This window comes from Suricata suricatta, chromosome 12, assembly GCF_006229205.1.
Source record: "Suricata suricatta isolate VVHF042 chromosome 12, meerkat_22Aug2017_6uvM2_HiC, whole genome shotgun sequence".
Taxonomy (NCBI): domain Eukaryota; kingdom Metazoa; phylum Chordata; class Mammalia; order Carnivora; family Herpestidae; genus Suricata; species Suricata suricatta.
This window is the reverse complement of record NC_043711.1, coordinates 52,221,244-52,245,299: the sequence shown is the minus strand read 5'-3', so window position 1 is coordinate 52,245,299 and position 24,056 is coordinate 52,221,244. Positions and strand designations below refer to the sequence as shown.

General features: G+C 46.2%; 1 protein-coding gene and 1 non-coding gene across 2 annotated transcripts in view; both read right to left on the bottom strand.

Moving 5' to 3' along the window:
* The window catches only part of SEC13 (SEC13 homolog, nuclear pore and COPII coat complex component), a 28,585-nt gene extending 6,846 nt beyond the window's left edge, over positions 1-21,739 (bottom strand). Inside the window, exons 1-8 of the mRNA XM_029918008.1 lie at positions 21,611-21,739; positions 17,719-17,763; positions 15,383-15,498; positions 12,626-12,777; positions 11,939-12,072; positions 4,186-4,319; positions 3,643-3,766; positions 2,613-2,759 (exon numbers count right to left, since the gene is read on the bottom strand). Coding sequence (XP_029773868.1) covers positions 2,613-2,759; positions 3,643-3,766; positions 4,186-4,319; positions 11,939-12,072; positions 12,626-12,777; positions 15,383-15,498; positions 17,719-17,763; positions 21,611-21,613 — 855 coding nt within the window. The 5' untranslated portion in view covers positions 21,614-21,739. The remainder of the gene's footprint in view (positions 1-2,612; positions 2,760-3,642; positions 3,767-4,185; positions 4,320-11,938; positions 12,073-12,625; positions 12,778-15,382; positions 15,499-17,718; positions 17,764-21,610) is intronic.
* On the bottom strand, positions 7,958-8,063 carry LOC115275555. The gene has a single exon (XR_003901625.1). It is a non-coding gene; the product is annotated as a U6 spliceosomal RNA (small nuclear RNA).
* Positions 21,740-24,056: the final 2,317 nt, after the last annotated feature.

Below are 24,056 nucleotides of genomic sequence, written 5' to 3'. Positions count from 1 at the left end.
AGACACTAGTACTGGCATGGATGTGGAGAGAAGGGAGCTCCTGTGCGTTACTGGTGAGACTGTAAACAGGCATAGTCACTATGGAAAACAGTATGGAAGGTCCTCAACAAAATTAAAATAGAACTCCTGTATTATCCAGCAGGTCAACTTCTGGGTATTTAATCTGAAGAAAACGAAAACACTTTCTGAGAAGTATCTGCACCCCCATTTCAAAGTAGCATTACTGATGATAGCTGAGACATGGAAACCACCCAAACATCTACTGACAGATGAAAGGATAAAGAAGTTATGTACAATGGAACATTATTCAGCCCTAAAAAATTAAGGAAATCCTGCCATGTGCGACAATGTGGGTGGACTTTGAGGGCATTATGCTAAGTGAAACAAGACAGAGAAAGGCAAATACTGTATGATCTCCCTGACGTGTGGAATCTATAAACCAAAAACACCCATAAAAAACCCAAAGCCAGTCAAAGAGGAAGAGATCAGATTTGTGGTTACAGAGTCAGGGGTGGGGGGTGTAACGAGCAGCATGACGACCGTACTTCACACGGCTGTATGGTCTATGTGAAAACTGTGCCCAAATCCCGAGAGTTCTCATCATGAGGAAAACATTTTCTCTTTCTGCTGTTCTTACTGTACCTACATGAAACAATGGGTGCTGGCTAAATTTATTGAGGTAATCATTTCACAGTATATGTAAGTCCAACCATTATGTTATTATGATGTGTCAATTATCTCTAAAACTGGAAAAAGAACACCTTAAAAATAAGAAAAACAGCTGAGAGGTGGCAATGCTGTGAAAAATGCTGTAAGATGAAATAACAGTAAATGTAATGAGAATAAGGTAAGCATGGGGGCTTCCTGGGTGGCTCGGTAGGTTAAGCGTCTGACTCTTGTTTTCAGCTCGGGTCATGATCTCACAGGTTGGTGAGACTGGGCCCTACACCTGGCTGACAGACCAGAGCTGGCTTGGGATTTTCTCCTTGTCCCTCTCCCACTCACACACACTCTCAAAATAAACCAACATAAAAAAAAAAAAAAAAACCACTTAGGGGCGCTTGGGTGGCTCAGCTGAGCATCTAATTTCAGCTCAGGTCATGATCTCATGGTTCGTGAGTTCAAGTCCCGCATCAGGCCCTGTGCTGACAGCTCAGAGCCTGGAGCCTGCTTCAGATTCTGTGTCTCCCTCTGTCTCTGACCCTCCCCTACTCCTGTTCTGTCTCTCTCTCAAAAATAAACATTAAAAAAAACCCCAAAACAAAAACACAAATGCTGCTATTGTTTCAAGCAAGGCACTGCAGGCTCTGAGAGAGGACACGGGGGAAGACAGCAGCGCCCTCAAAGTGTCCGCTCTACGCCAGGGCATCCGCTGTAACTGGGAGCTTGTGAAAACTGCAAGGTCTTGGGGCTCTGCCCAGACCCACTGATTCAGAAGCCCTGGGGGGGCGGGGGGCCTGCCAATCCACATTTTAACAAATTAAATACTGAAATCTGAGAAGTGTGCTAGAGGAAGACAACAGATAAGTAAGTATGGTATTTCAACACTGATGTAAACAGTGGAATAAACAGCTAAGCACTGAAAAGCTTTGTTTCTGGAGAATGAAAATTAGACTGAATTAAAAAATAATCAGAACCTAATAAAAACTACTTCAAGCTATGTATGTGTCTGGTAAAAAAATAATAATGGTTTTAAGAATTCCTGCTTTAGGGGTGCCTGGGTCACTTAAGCATCTAACTTCAGCTCTCAGATCATGATCTCACGGTTTGAGAGTTCGAGCCCCGCACTGGGCCCTGCTGATGGCTCAGAGCCTGGAGCCTGCTTCGTATTCTGTGTCTCCCGCTCTCTCCTGTCGCTACCCTATTCACACTCTGTCTCTCTCTCCCTCAAAAATAAACAAACTTCAAAAGCTGAGCCCTCCTCGCAGGCAGAGGGTCCATACCTAACCTTATAAAGCAGGTTTCATGGCAGTCATGACTGTTTGAGCACATTTGCTTTGTTGCTATACTGCCTGAGCTACTCTTTGTTTTGCTGTTTTCCAGTTGCTACTTTGTCTCCATGTCCCTTCCCTTATAAGGCTCATAGCCCAGTAGAGACAGGATATGGGGGGTGAGTAAGAATACTCACGAATTATACTGATTTTTAGAAACATGTCTCTTAGGTGTCTGAGAGAAACCGTCTTGTGTTTTTGCTTTTGTTTAAGAGCATTTTTTTTTAATCTATTTACTTTTTGGGCCACGCTAACTAATGTCATCATTATGGCAAGGTGGTCAAATGGTTAGGGTGATGGACTATCAGGGCAGTGGCTTGGATTTAACCTGGGCCTGATTACTGGCTCTGCTACCTAGCAGCTCTGTGACCCCTATGCAAGTCAAACACCTCTGTTAGTCTCTTTCATATTTGTGAAAAGGGACAAACAACCTTTGGCAGGGGTGATGGTGGTGCAGGGATTGTAAAATTTAATGATGTAATTAAGAGACAGACTCCAAACAAATCTTCACTAAGGCTCCTTCTAAGCCTGTCATTACAGGGGGAATTCAACTGTGCTTTCTAGTGGGCCTAGTTAAGACAAACAGGGCCCTGCCCACCAGGTCATGGAAATGGGGTGTACCTTATTGTCTCCGCCCGAGACAGCCAAGATGTTGGCTGTGATGGACCAGCTCACATGCCACACAACGTCATTGAACTTGTGCAGCAGTTTGGGTGACCACGTGTTACTTGAGACGTCATCACAGGTCCAGATGAACACACGACCATCCTAGGGAAAGAGGCTAGAGTCAGGGAGGGGAGGGCGGGGCTCTTGCACTGGGGATATCCACTCAATCTGGAGCCATACTGGACTCGCGCAGCAACCGGGTGGGGGATTCAGCACAGAGCGCAGCCAAGGCCCTCCTGGGTGTGCACGGCTGTGATGGCCCATCTCCAGCCCAGCAGCCTTGCCTTTACTCCTTTACCCCAGGAACACATTTCACATCTGTTGAGTGTCCCAGGTTCCTGTGCTCATACTGGTTTCAGGTATGGCCTTGGCATTGCTAACTCTAAAACTTTCTCTGGGTTTTCCTCATGTCTGCCAAGTCCCCTCCTTGTTTTGGCTCCCTTGGGCTCTGTCTATATTTTCTCAACCAAATGAGTATGGCTGTCTTAAAAAACCAACCTCGGAGAATGAGAAGGGACAAGTTTAAAAAGTCCCTCTCAAATTTTGGAAGAAATATACCAGGCTCAAAAGAAGTCTGGCTTATATTTTGTCTGTGGTGGGTTAGTACATAATTAAAGGCTTGTCCTTGGTCTTTCTTTTGTGGTCTGTGAAGACTAAGTAGGTAGGTGAGTCCAAGATCTTAGAACTGCCAATTGCCCGGGGAGCCTGCTCGGCAACACCCTCACAATGCACCTGGGCACTCTGTTTCCCAGCCATACAATGCTGAGGGGAGGAAATTGGTCCCAAATTTGGCCCAGCTCCTGGCTCAGTGGAGGCAAGCCCCTTGTATCTTTTGATCAAGCCTCCACCACAGGATGACCTGGCTTCAAAGGTGCCTGTTGCCCTGCCCTTACCTGTGAAAGACGACCCTGGGGGGACTGTAAGGGCTGACAGGACTTACTCAGAGATTAAACAACACGGGAAGCTCTCATGGGTCTGAGCTGACCTGGGAGCAGCTGGCGATGGTGCTGGTGGGCAGGCCAATGGAGGGGGCCCAGGCCACGTCTCGAACCCAGTCACTGTGCGCTTCTAGCTTCTGTTCCTCCTTCCACTGGCCATCTTCCTCCTCCCTAACAGGGGAGATGTAAGGAAGAAAGCAGCTGATGACAGCCCGGGTGTTTTCCCACACCTCCATTCTACCCCCACGCTGTGGGCTCTGCTGGGACCAAGAAGCTATTCCATCTTTCTGATTTCATTTACTGACCTTGTAGATTTTCACTCAGTTCACCAGCTATAGAGAAACCCTCCAAGAAATGCTCTGTTCCCTCACAGTCAATGGCGCTGGCAATTAGGAAGTAGGTGAAGAATTAAAGTGCCTGAGCAAGGCCAAGTTGTTTTTAAAGGACGTCCTCTGACAGACTGAAAACAGTACTCTATGGGCCGGAGGAGAAAAAAGGGTGATCCTGTTTCGTGTGAACTGTGGCTGGGTCACAGTAGGCAGGGTGCAGAGAAGTGCCCCATTGAGGGCAAGTCCACCAACCCCACTTACTTCCAGAGCTTGATGAGGTTGTCGCAGCCGCCGGACGCAAACTTCTTGATGTAGTTGGGCTTCTGCCCCGATGGCTGGTCTATGAGGCTTCCAGGTACAACAGCGGGGGCCCAACTGACGGCATTGCACCCGATCTGTAAGGACGGGAATGGGGGTGACTCTGCCCTTTTGACTTCCAACAGAGCATGCTTCTGCAGACCCAAGGCTGCAGTTAATTTCCCCTCTGATTCTCAGGACAGGATTACGTAGAACAGCTGTTCTGATGAATTACAGATTAGCCACCATAACACTCTTTCCAGGAGCCTTAACAGTGCCTTTAGTTTTCAGCAATATATTTAAAGTAGGAGGGACTTCAAGGAGTTTAAGAAATGCAACAGTTTTCAAAAATATGAAGGGACGCACAAATTCAGAATAGCATGTAAAGTAGATACATGGCTTAATGAATTAGTCTAAAGCACTCTTGTAACCACTACTGGCTCAAGATATCAAATTACCATTCTCCCATGAAGCCCTGTAATGATGTCCTACCTGAATCATTGCCCTCTTCCCCTGTAACATTTTCCTTTTAATTTTTTACCTTTTTTTCTTTTTTAGCTTTGTCACCCAAATATGCATCCCTAGACACTGTAATCTTCCATTTAAAATTTTTAAAATCTTTTTTACATCTCCTTATTTATAGATGCCTCCTCTGATCTTTTTTCTTTTTTCCTTATGATTTTTCTGTTGAAGACAGACCAGTCATCTGACCCGCAGTATCTCAGGCTGATTTCCTCTGAATTCCTGAAGATTGTCAGCTGGATCCTAGACTGGATCAGACTCAAGTTTGACTCCTTTGTTAAGACATCAGGCAGTAATGTATTCTTTCAACAGGAGGCAAATGATAGAAAATTGTCTTTTTTATGTTATTGGCATCTATCAACAATTTGTTTCTTTTGATCACTGGACATTACAAAATGGTGATAACTGGAATTGTATTCATTTCTTTGTCATTTATTATAGGAAGAAGCTAGACAGGGGCAATTCCCCTCATTAATATTTGGCTCCCAATGGGTATAGATCAGATAGGAAAGGTAGGACATATGCTTGACACTTTTTGAACTGGTTTCCTACCATTCTCCAAGGATGGTGGATACTCTCTTTAATATATCATTATGAACTCACAGATTTAAGCATATCTGATGGGTTTTAGTTCATGTTTTGGACACCTCACCTGTAGTGTGTTCAAACTGGCTCCTCTGACATAACTCTAGTATGTCACAATATGCCTTTGGTTATTTCTGTTGGGTATGACAAGGCATCACGGACCCCTCTTGTACATTTCCTGCCCCAGACCTAAAATCAGGCCTTTCCTCAAGAATTAGGATTTCTTTTGGTAAGCAACTATATGAAGAATATAATCTGGTGCTAGGGGTGCTCGCTGCCACATAATTATTTATTTTATCTCATTTTACACAACAGTCTCAGTCACTGCCAATGTATAAGTAAAAACATTAAAAAAAAGTATTTGCAGTACTCTCCTAATTCTTTGCCACAGGTGGTGTTTTGGGGGGGGCAGGTTCTGTGTGTGCGGTACCAACATTAAAAGACCCTGATCTCCTGCTCTGCTTGGGTCCACTACCTTAGCAGAGCACATGGTCAGTGCATCCTGTAGGCTGCCTTATAACCCTCATTTGGTCTTAGTTCTCTATAGTTAACTATACTTGATGTCTTTCCAATCATTTTTTTGTCTGAAGCTTATTCTCTAGTAGATCCCTCAGGGTGAGTGGAAACAACAGTGCTTGAGCTGGTGCATAGCACTAACAGTCTGACTCCTTTATCCTCCAAAATAAAATCTTCAGAAGGGCTTTGAGGTATTATTGACATTAACTGCACATAAAGTGCACAATCTGATAAACTCTGACACAGGTAACTCCGTAAAACTACTACTACAACCAAGACAACAGACATGTCTCAAAGCGCTGAGAGAAAAAAAAAAATTCCAACCCAGAACGGTCAGAGAAGTGATGCAGAATCGGAGAAGAGAATTTTCCAGACAAGCTAAAGCTAATGGAGTTCCTGACCAGTAAGCTCACCATGTGAGAAATGTTAAAGGATCTTCTTTACACTGAAAATAAAGGTGCTTATTAGTAACAACAAAATATATGAAAATAGAAATTTCACTGGTTAAGGTAAATATAGGAAAGTTGGTAGATTAATCACAGCTAAAGTTGTATGAAGATTGAAAGACAAAAGTAGTAAAAATTTAACTCCAATAATTAGTTAAGGGATACACAAGATAAAAAGATGTAAAATGTGATGAGAGAAACATAAAATGTAGGTGGAGGGAGAGTTAAAAAGTAGGGCTTTAGAATGCATTCATGTGTGAGTGCTTCTCACCTTCAAACAGACTGATATAAACATGTTATAAATAAATGTAAGCCTCATGGTAACCACAAAGCAAAAATCTATAGTAGATACACAAAAGATAATGAGACAGGAATCTAAGCATAACTACTAAAGAAAGTCATCAAGCCATAAAGAGAACAAGAAAGAACAGAAAGGAACTACAAAACAGCCAGAAAACAATGAACAAAAATGTCAATAGGTACATATCTATCAATAATCACTTTCAATGTAAATGGCTTAAGTGCTCCAATCAAAGAAAAAGGGTGACCTGATGAAAAAACAAGACCCATCTATATGCTGCCTAGAAGAGGTTCACTTCGCACCTAAAGACACATAAAGACTAAAATTGAAGGGATGGAATGAGATATTCCAACCAAATGGAGGCAAACAAACACACACCTGGGGTAGCAATGCTGAGGTCAGACAGAACAGACTTAAAAACAAAGATTATAACAGAGACAAAGAAGGGCATTCGATACTTTTTTTTGTATTCAGATCATTTTATTTTTTATGTAGACCCCATGCCCAACATGGGGCTGGAACTCATGACCCTGAGATCAAGAGCCATATGCCAACCAGGCACCCCTCTGGGTTGATATTCTTCCCCCCCCCTCGCTTCCTAAAGCTTATTTATTTTGAGAGAGAGAAAACATTCAAGGAGAATCCAAGCGGGCTCCACTTTGTCAGCAAAGAGCCTGATGCAGGGTTTGATCCCTTGAACCATGAGATCATGACAGGAACTGAAATCAAGAGTCAGCGCTTAACCGACTGTGAGCCACCGAGGTGCCCCTGGGTTGATATTCTTAAGTGCAGAGCTGCTCCCTCAAAATGCAGTTTCAAATATTGTTTTAAAATTTTAAGATAGTTTTCCTTTAATTAGTTTTTAGTATTCTATTTTCTTCTTCAGGATTCTTCATATTCATGTTTAATATTTACCTGTCTTTACTTTTTTTCTGAAAATCTTTTTATCTCATCTTTTTTGATTTTAAGAAATTTTCTATTTTATTTTCTTTTTATTTATTAGTTAAAATACAGTGCAATATTGGTTTCAGAGGTAGAATTCAGTGATCCATCACTTACATATGACATCCAGTGCTCATTGTAACAAATGCTCTTTTTAATACCCATCACCCATCTAGCCCATCTCTCATCCAACTCCCCTCTAGTGACCCTCCATTTGTTCTCATTAAGAGTCTTTTATGGTTTCTCTTTTTGTCCCCTACTTCCCATATGTTCTTCTGTTTTGTTTTTCAAATTCCACGAGTGAAATCATACAGTACTTGTCTTTCTCTGACTTATTTCACTTAGCATAATATATTCTAGCTCCATCCACATCACTGCAAATGGTAAGATTTCAGGTTTTTTTGATGGCTGAGTAATATTCCAAAAAAACATGGGACACTTCATGAATGTGTGTGTCATCCTTGTGTAGGGGCCCTGCCACTTTCTCTGTATTGTTCTAATTTTAGTATATATGCTGCCAAAGTGAGAACAAAAAATTTCCTCTTCTTCACGACCTATTTCTCTTAAGGCATTGTCTGTTGTGTTTATTTTGCTCTGGTATTCTTTCTGAGTCTGTATAACTGAAATAATTTTTCATTTCTAATTCTTTCCTAAATTCTGTCACTTCATTTTGAAGTTTTTCTAATTTTGACTTCTGGTATCTTTTTCACACCTTTTATCATTTAAAAAACGTTTCTTAGCTTGATTTGAAATAGTGGGTGACAGTTTGGTTCTGTTTTGTGGGCATGCCTTTCTTTCACTGCTTTTCAGGATGTTATTCTGTATATTCCTTTTTTATTTTTATTTAAAAAAAATTTTTTTTAATGTTTTATTTATTTTTGATACAGAGAGAGACAGAACATGAGAGGGGGAGGGGCAGAGAGAGAAGGAGACACAGAACCAGAAGCAGGCTCCAGGCTCTGAGCTAGCTGTCAGCACAGAGCCTGACGCGGGGCTCGAACCCACGAACGTGAGATCTGACCTGAGCCGAAGTCGGAGGCTTAACCGACGGAGCCACCCAGGCGCCCCTGTATATTCCTTTTTTAAAGTTTTAAGTTTTTACTTTAATTCCAGTTAGTTAACATGCAGTATTATATTTAGTTTCAGGTGTACAACACAGGGATTCAACACTCCCAAACGTCACCCTGTGCTCACCACAAGCACCCTCCTGAATCTCCCATCACCTATCACCTATCCCTTGACACTGCTTTCCTGGAAAACTTTTTTCCTAAGAAACATCTTTAAAACATTCAGAACACTCAAGAATTAAATTAAGGATAAAGCTCCTAAAAATTCCTAATGTATGTATTATGTACATTCAGAAGAATGTAAATTACTCAAGTATTTTATCATACCAACACCCCCTTAGAACCTGCCTAATTACTCTGCTCTTAAGTTAGAAATTTCCAAGGTAACTTGCTGCCCACCAGCCTCCAAACCACTTTGTGAGTTAAAATTGATATAATTTCACCTCAAATGATTTTCTGTTATTTTTATGTGAAATTAGTTTTCCTGAAAAAGTGAGGTTCAGGGAAATCTTTCTAGGTTGAGAAGTCTGTTTCTGTTCACAGATGTGATGACAAATGTAACAACTTGTTTTCAAGATTTCATGGCTCTGTTCCCCTCCATGACTTGGGTCTACACCCTTGCTTTCCTTTCTCTGTGTCTCTCTCCTGCTCAATTTTGATTTCCAGCAGTTTCTCCTCACCAGGCGCCCTGTCGTGGAAGCAAACCTTGGTGGGTCATAAAGGTCAGATTTCTACAAGTCCCTTTAGTCTTTCTTAGAGTGAGGGGCTTGCACTCAGCTGCTATGACACAGTATTAGACCCCTCCCAGTCAGTCCTCCAAAGAGAATACAGATGGCCAGGAAGCATACGGAAACACGCCCAACTGCATTAGTCATTAGAGAAATGCAAACTGAAGCCAGAATGACGAATGACGTACCACTTCACACTCACTTGAATGGCCGTCACTAAATAAAGATGACGGTAAGAGTTGGCAAGGATATGGAGAAACGAAATCCTTGTACATTGCTGGAAGCCATGTAAAATGGCAGAGTTAACTTGGAAAACTCGGTACCTCAAACAGTTAAACAGAGACTTTCCATCTGACTTAGGAGTTCTACTCACAGGTATACACCCAAGGAAAGTGAGAACAGAGCTCACAAAACTCTTACACATGAACAGTCACGGCAGCATTATTCCTAATAGATGTCTATAAAGGCTAAACGAGATACGTAAATTCACATGGTGGAACATCAGACAGCCATAAAAAGGTATAAAGCACGGACACATACAGTGATATGAACCCGGAAAACATGTCAAACAAAAGAAGCCAGTCACAAAGGACCACCTCTGGCATACACCATTCGACTGAGCTTCACTTTATAGTGCTTTGCAGTTACATTGTGTTTTACAAGTTGAAGGTGTGTGGCTACCTTGTGTCACGTAAGTCTATTGGTGCCACTGTTCCTACAGCATTTGCTCACTTTGTGTGTCTGTCACATTGTGGTAACTCTCACAGTATTTCAAGCTTTTTCATTACTCTATCTGTTACGGTGATTTGTGACCAGCAATCTCTGACGTCATTATTGCGATCATTTTGGGGCGCCATGAATTTACACCCATATAAAATCAGCTTAACTGATAAATGTTGCGTGTGTTCTGACTGCTTCATTAACTGGCTGTTCCCCCATCTCTTGCCCTCTCCTTGGGTCTCCTTATGAGACACAACAATATTGAAATTAGGTGAATTAATAACCTTACAATGGCCTCTAACTATTCAAGTGCAAGGAGGAATCACACATCTCTCACTTTAAATCAAAAGCTAGAAATTATTCAGCTCAGTGAGGAAGGCAGGTCAGAAGGTGAAATAGACTTAAAAAGCTAGGCCTCTTGTACCAAACAGCCAAGATCTGAATGCAAAGGAAAAATTCTGGAAGAAAATTAAAAGTGCTACTCCAGTGAACAGGCTAATGATAAGAAAGTGAAACAACCTCACCACTAATAAGGAGAAGGTTTCAGTGGTCTGGAGAGAAGATAACACCAGCAGCCACAGCATTCCCTTCAACCAAAGCCTAATTGAGAGCAAGGCCCTAACTCTCTTCCATTCTGGAAAGGCTGAGAGGTGAGGAAGCTGCAGAAGAAAAGTGTGAAGCTCGCAGAGGTGGGCTCATAAGGTTTTAAAAAAAGGCCATTTCCATCTACACCCTGCTAACACAACATCCATTCAGCAGTTTCTACTTTGTCTGCTGGAAGGCGCTCCACGGCGTCCTCCTTCCTCCTGCTCAGATACCAACTCCATGCAGCCTTCGGCTGTTGCTGGTTTATTTGTCTCTGCCTCTAATTTGGAGTTTGTGGAAATACCTTGTTACCTAGTTCTGCTGGAAATGTTGTTATTGAGTTTTGCTTGTGCTACCTAGTTGCTCTGGTGGTTTTTACGGAGACATGAGGCAAGACTAAAAAGCTATGATGCCATACCCCCACCATCTTCCCAGAGACCTCTCGCCCTATTCATTTTTGCAAGCTTGTCAGCAAACAGGAACCCGAGAATCTCAAGTAAAGGCCCTGACACAGGCTCCAGGGCCTTGAGGGCTGAACAGGCTGTGGATCTCTTAACCTTGAGAGGTAGCATGGGGGCTGCCAAGTTTCCATCTGGGTAGACTGAAGAAGAATTTGGGGCCACCAAAGTTGGAACTGTCATATAGCAAGAAGGCACACAGATTCTGGGCTCTAACATCAGCATAGGACCTTCTCCAAGTCGTTTACTTTTTCTAAGCCTTTTCTGTCTCAACATAAGATGGGAACAGGATTGCTTACCTTGCAAATTTGTTAATTTGTTAGTTTCTTCTTTCACTGACAAATGTTTGTGAGGATTACGTGACATACAGTAGGGGTTCAAGTAGTGTGAGACCATCCTCCACTTTCCACAGTGCTTCCTTGACTATTTCAACCATTATATCCAACGACGGGAAATGCAAGGTACTTTCGCATGATGCTCTTTACAACACCACTCAGTTCTAGGGGGTCCCAATGACCACTGCAAGCATGTTAACCTGAGGCGTCCATTGCAAAGGTAGCAGGTAGGTCAGCTGCTGCCACCACCTGGCCAGTCCCTGGCCCTGCCTGACCTCGGAGCTTGCGAGAAGGCAGCTGTGCCGAACTCTGCCCTGGGCTGAATGAGGCTGGCACAGCCTGGCCTCCCTGGATGCAGCCTCTGTCTGGTTTCAGAGCAAATTGGTTTGAAGCTGTCCCACTGAACATGTCTGAGCACCAGCCCTTCCCTTGCCACTCTCTAGGGAGGCTCCAGGACACACAAGACACGGCGGCAGAGCTACACTCCACATGCAGGCAGGCTCTGGACTTACGGTGTGAGCATTGTTGATCTTCTTCACTTCCCACTGGCCCTCTCCGGTGTAAGTCAGCAGGGAGATGGCCCCATCGGAGCTCCCACAGGCCAGGATTAGGCCGTAGTCGTGGGGGGCCCAGCACACAGAGTTTACTGCAGGAAGGAGGGAGGCACACTTATCAGGCTTTGATTTCCCAGGAGGAAGTTTCACCTTTGTCAATTAAGATTTTAAAAACCCAACACCTACAAACATCATAACTTCATAAACTATAGTCTATCTTTACAAAAAGTAGGATGGGGTGAAATAGATAAAGGGGAGTAAAGGTGTACTTATTGTGATGAACACGGAGTAATGGATAGAGATACTGAATCATTATAATATACACCTGAAACCAATATAACACTGTATATTAATAAAACTAGGAAAAAAAGTAGGATGGACAATAATCTGAGCTTAAAGGTCAGTTCTTAAAATGAATATACTTAAAAAAAATGTACCATGTTGATTTTTTCCTTTCTTAATTTGCTTTAGACTGGCTTTAGGTCTTAGGGCCTTACCTCTGCTCTGCAGACAACAGAAAAGCCAACCAAGTCCAAGGGACACACAAGGGGTATCATGAGGGGAAAGGTGCCATGAGCTTTAGCCACGCCCCAGGCCCTTCTCGAGCAAGGCCCAGCCCACCTGCTCCCACCACACCCACTGTACCTGAGGAGTCGTGTCCTGTGTGCTCGTGCGTCTTCTCCCAGGTGCCATTCTCCTCTTTCCAGATAATGACTTTCCGGTCATAGGAGCAGGATGCTAGGATGTTGCCATACATGGGGTGGGCCCAGGCCACTTGCCACACAGGACCCTCGTGACTACAAGGGGAGAGGATTGGAGGCTGCTCACATGGGCCACAGGAACCTGCGGGGCTCTGCTGGCCACTACTTTGGACCCAACTGAATGGCTTCCTTGGTAGGCAGCTACAGCATCTTAGGACAGGGCCACCTAACAATTTCCTAAGGGGGAGCTATAGGATGTCGCTGCCAAAAGGGACCTTTGTTGGGATGTGGAAGAGGTCACAGAGGCTTTGAAAGCAAGGCAGGACTCTAAGTTAGCCCCCGTCCCTACACTGCAGAACCTGCCTCGTCCCACACGGCAGCTGACACCACTTGCGTCTGCCAGCATAAGGGGAAGCCTCTCAGTCTATTCACTTGCGCACCGATCAGTCTAGGGTCTGCGCCCACGAGGGCTCAGGAAGTATTTATCACATGAACTGCTACTCATCCTTCCAGAAGAGTCAAGCCTTCCTGAGCAGGCAGTATGTGCTTCATATTTTTCACTACTCTCTTAATTTGTTCAAAGGCATGTCTCTTCTCTGCTCTTCTGATCTTCATGCATTCACCTGGTAAGTACTATCGGAGCACATACTCTGTATTGGGCTGTGTCTAGGTGCAGGGAAAGGTGGGCACCCAGCACAAACTGGCATGGCAGAGGTGATGGCCCAGGCTCTTTCGCACCCACTCCCCATTCACCAGCTGCTAGACTTAGGCAAGGGCCATGTCTTTTCTACGGCTTAGTCTCCTAATGGAGATACGAGCAAGACTTCTGTCAGGGTGTGCACATAAGAGGAAATATTGTGATAACTCACATAAAAAGCTTGGAATGGCGCTGGACACAAGAAGAAACTACTCATGCCTGTTAGCTGATCCTGCTGCTCCTTGTTCACTCCTCTACCCCACTCAAAGTGTCCTCCTCCCTCGGGCTGAGACAAGTCCCAGTCCCCACTAAGGAGCTGCCAAGGAAACTCTTGGGAGACTCAAATGTCCTACAGACGGCATAGTTTTAACTGAGGCAAAAAAAAAAAAAAAAAAAGAAAAAGAAAAAAAAAGAAAAGAAAAGAAAAAAAAAAAGAAGGGCTTTTTCATTCCTGTAATATTGTACATCTTTTGAACATAAGACAAACCGGGCGGAAAGGCCTGAGCGGTAGCAGGTGTGACTGCTCTGCCAGAGCCGGCAGCGGCTCTCTGCGCAGCTGCCGCAGACGGCAAGCAGCATGTGACATGTGACATGTGACTCCTCAGTCTCGCAACTCTTGACACTGAGGAAGAGGGGAATTTCTAGGCCCATCTCTGCAAACGGCTACTTAGTTGTGCTTTTTAAAAAAACAAAAAAACAAAAAAAAAAAACCTTTTTCTTTTTAATGTTCATTTATTTTTGAGAGAGACAAAGCATGAGTGGGGGAGGAGTGGAGAGGGGGAGACACAGAATCCAAAGCAGGCTCCAGGCTCTGGGATGTCAGCACAGAGCCCGACATGAGGCTCGAACTCATGAACTGGGAGATCATGACCTGAGTTGAAGTCAGATGTGCAACTGACTGAGCCACCCAGGTGCCCCAGTTATGCCTTCTTTAACTCAGTTAACAAACATGTAATGAGCCCCTATTTGTCAGGGGTTCTTAATTTCTCCTGTGCAGTCTGGTGAAGGCCATGGTCCCTTCTCAGAATAACGGACACAATACATCAAACTAGGATTATGAAGGAAACCCAATGATACTGAAATGCAGTTAGTGAGATGTTAAAGAATGATTTATAATACAGTGATACGTGTACTTCTTGGTTAGCACATTAACAAACTCTAGTGGCAGGTCTAATACCACTCTGTCAAAGTACCGATGTGTGTAAGTGCCACCCTGAGCCAGTTACAACTGTCATGTGATATGAAAACGTGTGTCTTCTACTGGTAACAAAGTTACAGGTGCTCTGAAATGCTATATATCTGAGGCACTGAATATAAAGACGTGATTTTCTTCCTCAGTACCTGTTCACCAACCCCTGAATTCTATCCACAGAACCCTTGCAAAGATCTGTGGAATCCAGGTTAAGATCTCCCATTTATTTGAAAGGCAGTGGAATGAGGGAAAGCAACAGAAGCGTGGCCATAGAAACTGCCAGGATCTCAAGATTCTCAGTAGGGAGAGGATAAATCAAACACCTGTAAATGTTACTGAGTATCTGCCATGGGCAGATAGGCATATCTATGGGATTTACAGAATGACTAATGCATTCTTACAGTAACATTATCCTTACGTTACTGCCTTTGAGCGCCGCTTCAAATCATGTTAGCTAAACAACAAAAACAAAGACCGTTTCCCACTTTTAAAAGGAGCAGTAGCTACTGCAGGCCTGCAGTGAGCAGACTCTGCCCAGGACGAGGCAGTGTTAGCCGTTTTGAGGGTGAGCAGGTGAGGGCCCTGAGAGGTAGACTGACCCTTGCCCAAGGTCTTCTGGGTGACAAAGTTGGGGTTTATTCCTGGATCCATCAGCCCAGGATGTCTGCTGGGGGCAGTCACCTGGCTGCAACCCGGGTGTTCTCTCTGCTAACTGCTCCACGGGCTCCTCTGGTCCGGGTTCTTAGCTTTTCCCACCATTCCTGAGAAGCTCAATCATCCTCTGAGACCTTGCCCAGTGTGGCTGCACTCACCCCCGGAGGTCAGCGATGAGGATCTGTCCTCCATTTCGCACATCGAAGATCTTGACAGACCTGTCTGATGAGCACGTTGCCAGGCGGGTGCCGTAGTAGTCCATCTGGGCATCGTGCTGCAAAGGGAGGAGAGCTCATCAAGCCTGCAGGCCAGGTAGATGGGGGGTGGGTTGGGGTAGTCACCAGGACAGTCTAGGCTGGACCAGAATTTACCTGAAATTAACCTAAAAGCAGCATCACGATCAGGCAACAAGCTAGCATTGCGACACTGCCATTTCTCTGAGGGACACGGTCTTTCTGAAGGGACAAGAAATACCACACCTAGCTGCTTTCAGACCCTCTATGGATACAGGAAGTTCTTTCCAAGTCTATTCTGTAGGGTGGGTAGGGGAGACAAAACGCCAACCGGCTAGCCTCCCTCTTCTTCCTTCTTCAGGCTGCACCGTGTTCTGAGGCCCTGTGGGCTACTGGGGAACATACCTGGAGGTTCAGCTCAGCCCTGGAGCCCAGGGCTAATGCTGGTCCAGAGGAGCAGCCTCTGACTGTCTGTAGTCCCCAGAGAGGTCCTCCATAACACACAGTGGGCCTGGACACAAGGTTCTATTAAGACATTTGGGCTCCTTCCTCCACCCATGCCCTTAGATCCTTTGCAGACCTTTGTTCCTGGATTTTTACTAGACCTTCTTCCTAGTAGTATGCCGAGTACCCCAGACTCTTCACCAACGCCTTAAATGTCACTAGTCCCACCACTGATGAAGGGACCTTCTGGATGCTAACTGTCCATCCAGACCTAGGGCTGGTCCCTGCCCATAGCTTGTGGCTACCTGGTTCCTGAGCCACAATGACTGTTGTCCCACTGAACATCCTGGTCCTTCTTGTTTGTTGCCTATTCCAAAGATGGTCCCTTCTTCAGTTGTCTCATCTTGGGGGCCTTAGGAGCTATCAGCTGTCACTCTTATGGTATTCAGGAACAATTACACTCTTTCATCAGAAGCAATCATTCTGTCTGCTTCAACATCCTTTCCTAACCTCTCTATTGAAGAAAAACATCCTGATTCTTTTATGGAAGTCGACCCCCTCCACTCTTCTAGGTCTTGACTTCTTGGAAGGCAGGCAATGCAAATGCTAAGATAGATTTCTTGGGCACTTCTCCTGCTTCAACAGGAAGCAGGGCACAGTACCTAAAGGACTTAAATCCTATCTCTTTACCTTACCTGCTGTGCAACCTTGGAAAAATGACATAATCTCCTTAAACCTGTTTCCTTCTCTTTAAATGGGGCTAATGGTGGCATCTACTTAAGAGTTGTTGTGAAGGGTAAATGTGATATTGAATAAAAGTATTTAGCATGGGTCTGACAGTAAGTGAACAGGCAAACATTAGTCATTACTACTTTGCCTCATCAGCTTCTCAAACCTAACCTATTCAAGTAGGTAGCATATCCATTATTTTCCCCATTTTACCTATGGGGAAATCAATGCTGGCCCAGAAAAGTTAAGAAATTGGTGGGAATCTCAGATTGAATGTTCTTACTCAAGGTACCACACTGTCTCCAAGGAGGTGTGGTCTTACAGTTAGACAAACATATGACTGCATCCAAAAATCATATACAACCACCACAGGACCAGCCAGCTTCTCAGAAGCCCAAAAGTAACTGCTAGTGAGGTTGTGAAGGCAGAAGCCCTGGGAGGAAACGCTGAAAGCTGACTGAATAGGGTCTTTTCAAAAGCTGCCTGTACCGCTTGCCCCGGCACAAAGCAGAGTCTGCATCTCTCCTGCTAAAGACTTTAATCTCTGGACCTTCTCCCACCGCCCTGTCCTCGGATACTGAGCCTTGTGTCTGCCTCTCAGGAAACGCCCCGAGTTAATGACTTCTGGTTCAAAGGGCTTTGCCTGACTGGCTGTTGGTGGTAGTCCTAGTTTGGCTCTGCTTTGGGCTTTTGCAGTACCTACCTTTGTACTAAGTAACCTTCTTATTCTCTCTTCTTTCACCCTCTTTGCTATGGGGCTAACAACTGGCAGCAGGAGGAAGGCATGTGGGAAAACCACTGTCAGACCTTCACACCAGCCTCCATCTCAGAGCAGGTGACTGTTGGCCTGAAGACTGGGGGCCTTGGGCTATAAACCATTCCCAGGTTCCTCCCACTAGAGAGTGACCAAAATGCCAGAGTCCTGCCAATGTGGCAGGCACTGCTGGAAGAATGACCATACCCTGAGGCTACAGCCTGACTAAAGGATGCAAAGCCACAGTGGATTTATGAACAATCAACAGAAACGCTCCCCTGCACCGAAATGCATACCTGTACAGTGCGTGAGGGAAGGCTAAAGGAATACTTACAATCATGTCCTCATGGGAGGTGTCCACAGTGTTAATTACTGATACCTAAAAGCAAAAATACAGTTGGTAAATGAACAGATGGCAGTTAAAATGCAAATTAAACCTATCAGTCATTTCTAAAGGTCCTGCCTGAATTTGTTCACTCATTCATTAAACACTTCCTTTAAGTATGTCTTCTTGCCAGGGAATGGAGATACAGACATGAATATGTATTTCTTGGGGCACGTAGCTGGCTCAGTTGGTTAAGCGTCTGACTTTGGCTCAGGCCATGACCTCACGGTTAGGAAGCTGGAGCCCCCCCTCCCCCACCCCCGTCAGGCTCTGTGCTGACAGCGTGCAGCTGCTTAGGACTCTCTTTCTACCCCACCCTCTCTCGGTGCGCGGCTCTCTCCCTCTCAAAATAAACAAACAAAAAAGAATGAAGCACAGAAGTATTTCCTGCTCCCTGAGAATGCGGCACATAAATTAACCCTAACATGGAAACAGAAGTGCTTTAACAGTGGTGTACGCGTACTGTACAGCCTGGGGCGCGGGGGTGAACTGGGGCTCAGATGAGGAGAAATGTGCCACGTGGCACAGGGGAATGTAAAGTCCCAACAGAGGGAACACCATGAGCAAAGGTGGGGGATGGCCACCAGTCGTGGCTACCTTTGAGGGAAAAGAGGCCCCTGGGGGAGCTTTGTCGTTCTCTTCCTGGATGACACAGCTTCTGATGTTACAGGTGGTTTTTCACGTAACAGAGTTAATACTGAGACCTGGAGAGCTGGTTCAAGTCTCTCCTGAAGCTGCTCCCTAGTCCACCGCCTGTGACAGATCCTAGTCCGTCACTTACTGGGATCCAGGGCTGAGCAGCTTATAGGGCTGGAACACAGCGGCCATGGCCATCACCCTCCCAGGCATTCTTTGAGGTCCAGCTCAAATTATGCCCCTCTTCTTGAAGGTTCCCAGATCGCCCAACCTGCTGGACTCCTCTGAACATCTTAAGCACTTAATGTCTACAAGACTTTACACCATTTCTTCTTTAATCTTTTTTAAGTTTATTTTTGAGAGAGAGGGAGAGACTGTGCAAGAGCCCATGCATGCACAAACACACAGCGGGGGTGGGGGCAGAGAGATAGAGAGGGAGACACAGAATCCGAAGACAGGTTCCAGGCTCTGAGCTGTCAGCACACAGCCCAACAAAGGGCTTGAACCCACGAACCGTGAGACCATGACCTGAGCGGAAGTCAGACTCATCCGACTGAGCCACCCAGGCGCCCCCACTTTACACCAGTTCTTTTCTCAACACGAGATGAACTTCCTGGACCAGGGTCTGTGTCATCCACAGTTCTGAATCTTTTCAAATCACCCACAGTGCTTTGCAACCAAAAGGAACTCACTGACTGCTTGCTCAATGAATAAGAAAATGAACAAAACCAGACCCCTTTACTTTGATCACTATTCCCCTTTAAATTCTTGGGAGAGAAAAGGACTGGAAGGGAGGTCTCAATTTGGAACTGTATTTCTTCTCTTTTTTCTTTCTTTTTTTTTTTTTTTTTTAAATGTCTTTATTTATTTTTGAGAGAGAGAGAGAGACAGTTTGAGCAGGGGAGGGTCAGAGAGAGAGGGAGACACAGAATTGGAAGACAGGCTCCATCCAGGCTCTGAGCTAGCTGTCAGCACAGAGCCCGATGCAGGGCTCGAACCCACTAACCATGAGGTCATGACCTGAGCTGAAGCCGGACGCTCAACAGTCTGAGCCACCCAGGCGCCCCTTTTTTTCTTTTTTTTGAGAGAGAAAGAGATAGCAAGTGAGCAAGCAGGGAAGGACAGAGGGAGACAGAGAGAGGATCCCAAGCAGGCTCCATGCCCAGCACACAGCCTGACTTGGGGCTCCATCTCATGACTATGAGATCCTGACCCTGAGCGCCAACCGAGTCTGATGCTTCACCAACAGAGCTGCCGAGGCACAAGTCCTGCAAGTATAAAATCTGACTTGACTTTTCGGAAAGGTGGACACTGGAGGGAGACAGCTGCAAAGCAGTTCAAAGGGTACATAGCAAGCAAGCACCGGTTTTCTCATCAGATTCTAGACTCCCTAATAAGCAGACCTCCAAGGCCTGCAAAGGCAAGCACGGATGATGGAGTCTTTTACTCTTCCCAAGCCATCTAGGTTACAAAGTACTCTCACAGATGTCCCGGGAAGGACAAAGGGCAGAATTAATTGGAGACACCTGATAACTACGGAGATGAAGAAACCCAGAAGAGGGAGCACAGCCAATGTCAGAGATCTGGTTAAAGGAGGAGCTGGAAAAAGAGCCCCACCTGTTAATTCCCAGCTCACAAAGCTCTCCACTCCACCAGGCTGTCTATCTACAATATAAAGTAGTTGTTACCCTGACTTCCCTAAATCAGTAGCTGAGGGCTAAGCAGAGTCAGGAACAAAGTTTACTGGTAGTTCTGCCCCAGGTCACCAAAGGGCATTAGGGGCAATTAGCATGTATTGTTAACCACCCTCACCCACCAGCCAGGACTGGTGGGAACCGCACTCCTTAAAAAAAATATTTTTAAAATGTTTATATATTTTTGAGAGAGAGAGAAAGAGAGCAAGCGAGCTAGGGAGTGAGACCAGGAGTGGGGGAGGGGCAGAGAGAGAGAGAGAGAGAGAGAGAGAGAGAGAGAGAGAGAGGGAGGGAGGGACACACAGAATCAGAAGCAGGCTCCAGACTTCGAGCTGTCAGCACACAGCCTGACGGCGGGCTCAAACTCACGAATGGTGAGATGATGACCTGAGCCAAAGCTGGACACACTGAACTGACTGTGCCACCCAGGTGCCCTGGAACTGCACTTAACAAGCGCTCTTCCTTTTCAAACTCTTCTCTAAAAAAGTCCTTCCTCCCGAGCACCTCACATTGTCTGATCCTTGTTAAGTATTAAGAGGCAACCCTTAAAACAATTCAGCCCTTCAGAATCAGCTGGGGAGTTAAAATTTCCTTTAGAAAGCGCTGAAAACCAGAGTGTGAGAGATTCTACTCAGCAGCGAAGAATCAGGGGCCAAAAGAGATGAGTAATTTCAAACCCTACAAAGCAAGAACTAAACCCAGTGTCCTGACTTTTGGTTCACCCAGGTTTCCTCAAAAAGACTAATTTTCCTGGGAGCAGTGGTTTACTCTGAATCTCCCCCACTCCCCCCCCCGCCCCGTGCCAGGCTCCAGCGACATGATTTTATTCATTAGTTACCATTCAATCATTCACTCAAAGAGTAAGTGTGGAATGACTGTACACTGGATCCCAGAGATTTAAACAACTGAGCCCCTACCCCCCGTAGAGTTATTTAAGAGCTCATCCTCACATCAGTTTCTTGGAAGGCACTGCCCATTATGCTTGCGGGCCCTAGACCGAGCAACTGTTCCACATATATCTCTGCTGGGAGAGGTGGTAGGTGGCGGAAAGGACTGGCTAAGGGGGTTCGAATCTCAGCTCTGCCACTTAGCAGCTGTGTAAGAGGCTTCACCTCTCCGAACCTCAAGCTTCCTCTTGTGTAAGGTGTCGATAATAACAGCACCTATTCTGCAGGGCTGTTAGCAGGCGGAGATTATGGACAACGTTTGGGACTTGCTAAAGGCTCAGGATATACAGCAGCACCTACAGTGTTCTGGTTTTGTTTTCAATGGTTGGGGGAAGAAGGAAAACAAAAAACGAGCAAGAGGCGCGGCAGCAAGGCGGTCCTCAGAGTTCTAAGAGGTTCCAAGGCCTCCCTCTGGTCTCCCCCTCCGACAGGTTCCGTGGGGCAGGACCAGAGCCCCGCAAACCTCGTAGCAGGGAAGGGGAGCTGAATGGCTCCGGCCTGGGCCCTGAACCTCAGCACAGTCGTGGAACCCGGGAGGGCCGGGTCCCCGGACCCCACACTCACCATGGCTGCGACGGTGGTCAGCTCCCGGTCTCGGACGTGGCAGCTCGCGGCGGCGCCCCGGAACAGCTCACTTCCGGCGCCGGGCTGGCCGGCGTGAGGACCACGGCGCTAGAGCTCCGGCCAGCAACGCGCTCCGCTCGCACGAAAGGTCCGCGCCTTTCCCGGGCCGTGTCCCGCCCTCCGTAGGCCCCGCCCCTTCTGCGTGAAGAGCGCCGAGACCAACGCGGGTGGGGCTCTCGTTTCCAGGGCCAGGCTCGTCCCAGGGGCTTTTGGAATCGGAATCTGTGGCTGGTCTTCTCTCCTGAAGAGCCCTTCCCTTTTGCTGGGATCCGTACACGAAAGGAACGATTCATAATTACAGCTTCACCTCCCTCCCTGCGGGTTCTGGGTGCAACCGGCCTTGGGGTGAACATTGTAGGATGAGTGATTTTGGGGATAGTGGGTAGACCGGTCCTAGTACTTTCTTGATAGTCCCGCCTCGGGACCCAAAGCTGGGTCAGAGAGAGAGAAGGGCAGGGGATGCCAGTTCCCGGAGGCTGAGCCCTCTCATCCTGCCTGCCCCAAGTCATGGGAGCCAACACCTCTGAACTGCCCCTTCCCCACAGTCCTGAGATCCTGTGAGTCTGGTTTGTCAGGTGGATACCCCAGACAGGGAGGGATTTCAGCTAGGCTCTTGAGGCTAGAACCCAGGACCTAAACCCCAGTGTCCCCAAACCCTAGGTCCTGGGCTTCCTACAAGCACAATGAGAATGTAGTACTGCTGGTCGGAGTTCTGGAACCCCCCTCAATCACACGTGGTCTGGCAGCCCTGGACCCCTCAGGGCATTAATGAGTCCAGTGACTAGGGTAGAGTCTAGGCTTCCCTTGTGTAAGTCACAGTCTCTCAGTTTCTGTCTTGATACTAGATGGAAGAGTTCTAGATAGTGATGGTCACTGCTGGAAGGCGGATGTTAGGGCTCAGAGAGTGTGACAGACCTAGAGCATTAAGGAACTCTGGAGCAGGGGCCAAGGTTGTGGGGTGTTAAATAGGTAAGTGCTGGGCATCCAGGAGGTAGCCCACCCTTCACCCCCACCCGAGATTCAAGATTATTTCCCTCTAATGAGGACCTTTGCAGGGATGTTGGCAGTGGCACTTAAAGTGGAGCAGGGAGCTTGGGTCTCCTGTTCTTCAAGGGACACGCCCTGGCCTTCAATCTGTAGCTGCACCCCGATTCTCTGGGTGCATCACTTCTCTCTGAGCCTTGCTTTCCTCGAGTGGAAAATGGGGACATTTTTTATATAATACAAATAATATAGTTGTCAATGGAATTTTCCCGTGTAGGCACTGAGGTTGGAGAGATTGGGGATTTGGGACAAACAATGCAATTGTATCTTATTCTTTAAGGTATTTGCTGGTGGGACTGAAGGGCACTGTAATATAGAAGTTTCGAGTGCCAATTCTGGCATCATGACCACTAGGATCACTCATATATTTTCTTTTTTCTAGGTGGACATACCCTTCACTTTTCCTGAGCTGCTGTCTTCTCTTCTGCTAAGTGGGAATTATAATACCTATGCTAAAGGTTGATGTTGGGAATAAATGGACCCTGGGGTGTAGAACTGTTTGGAAGTTGGATGGGCTCATGGCGCTTGATCTGGAGATCAGTTCTCCCTGAGAATGGCTGGCCTTTTGTGTGTTTGTGTGTGTGTGTGTTGGTGGGGGGAGGTGCACATGTGCAACCCTCAACCTTTGAACCAACATTGAGACCATTTCTTGGTCTGGGCACATTCTTGTTTTCTGCTAATGCTCAGCAGAGGTTTGCAAAGTTCAGATTCTTAGGGTGCCAGCCTCCCTCTGCCTCCCCCTCCCCAGTAAGGGATCCCACCTACATCCTTTGTCCATATCTCCCATCACCTCCCTCCAGTTGGTCCTGGACCCCAAATCTGCCCTTCTTATCTTTCCCCCATTTGTGCCCCTACCTTTCAGACCCTCTCTTCCCAAATCTCTTCCTCCTCCTGAGGCCTCTTCCCACCAAGTCTTTTTGGGACTTTTCACTGTTCCTCATGAAAGGTTACTGACTTATGGCGGGTTAAATTTCTCTCCCTGAAATGGTGGATGTTTGAAAGGTGTGACCTGGTGGAAGGAGAGAGATGCCCAGTGAGCTATTCACCCTTGGGCAAAGAGCCTTTCCCTCCCAGAGACTCAGTTTTCCCAAGTTCAAATCCACGGAGGACAAGGACCCAGCTATCCTGCGGAAAAAGGCCTTGTGATGTGTACCGTGTCTGCGTTTCCACGTGTGCATTTATTGTTATTGCTCAGTATAGTGTTGAAAAGGCAGACAAATCCCATTAATTACAAAGAGCACAAGCCAGAGATACAGAGAAAATAAAGAGTGTACAATAAGAGCACAGTCACTTCCCAGCCCACATTGCCCCAGAACCCCCCCCCCCCCCCCCCCCCCCCCCC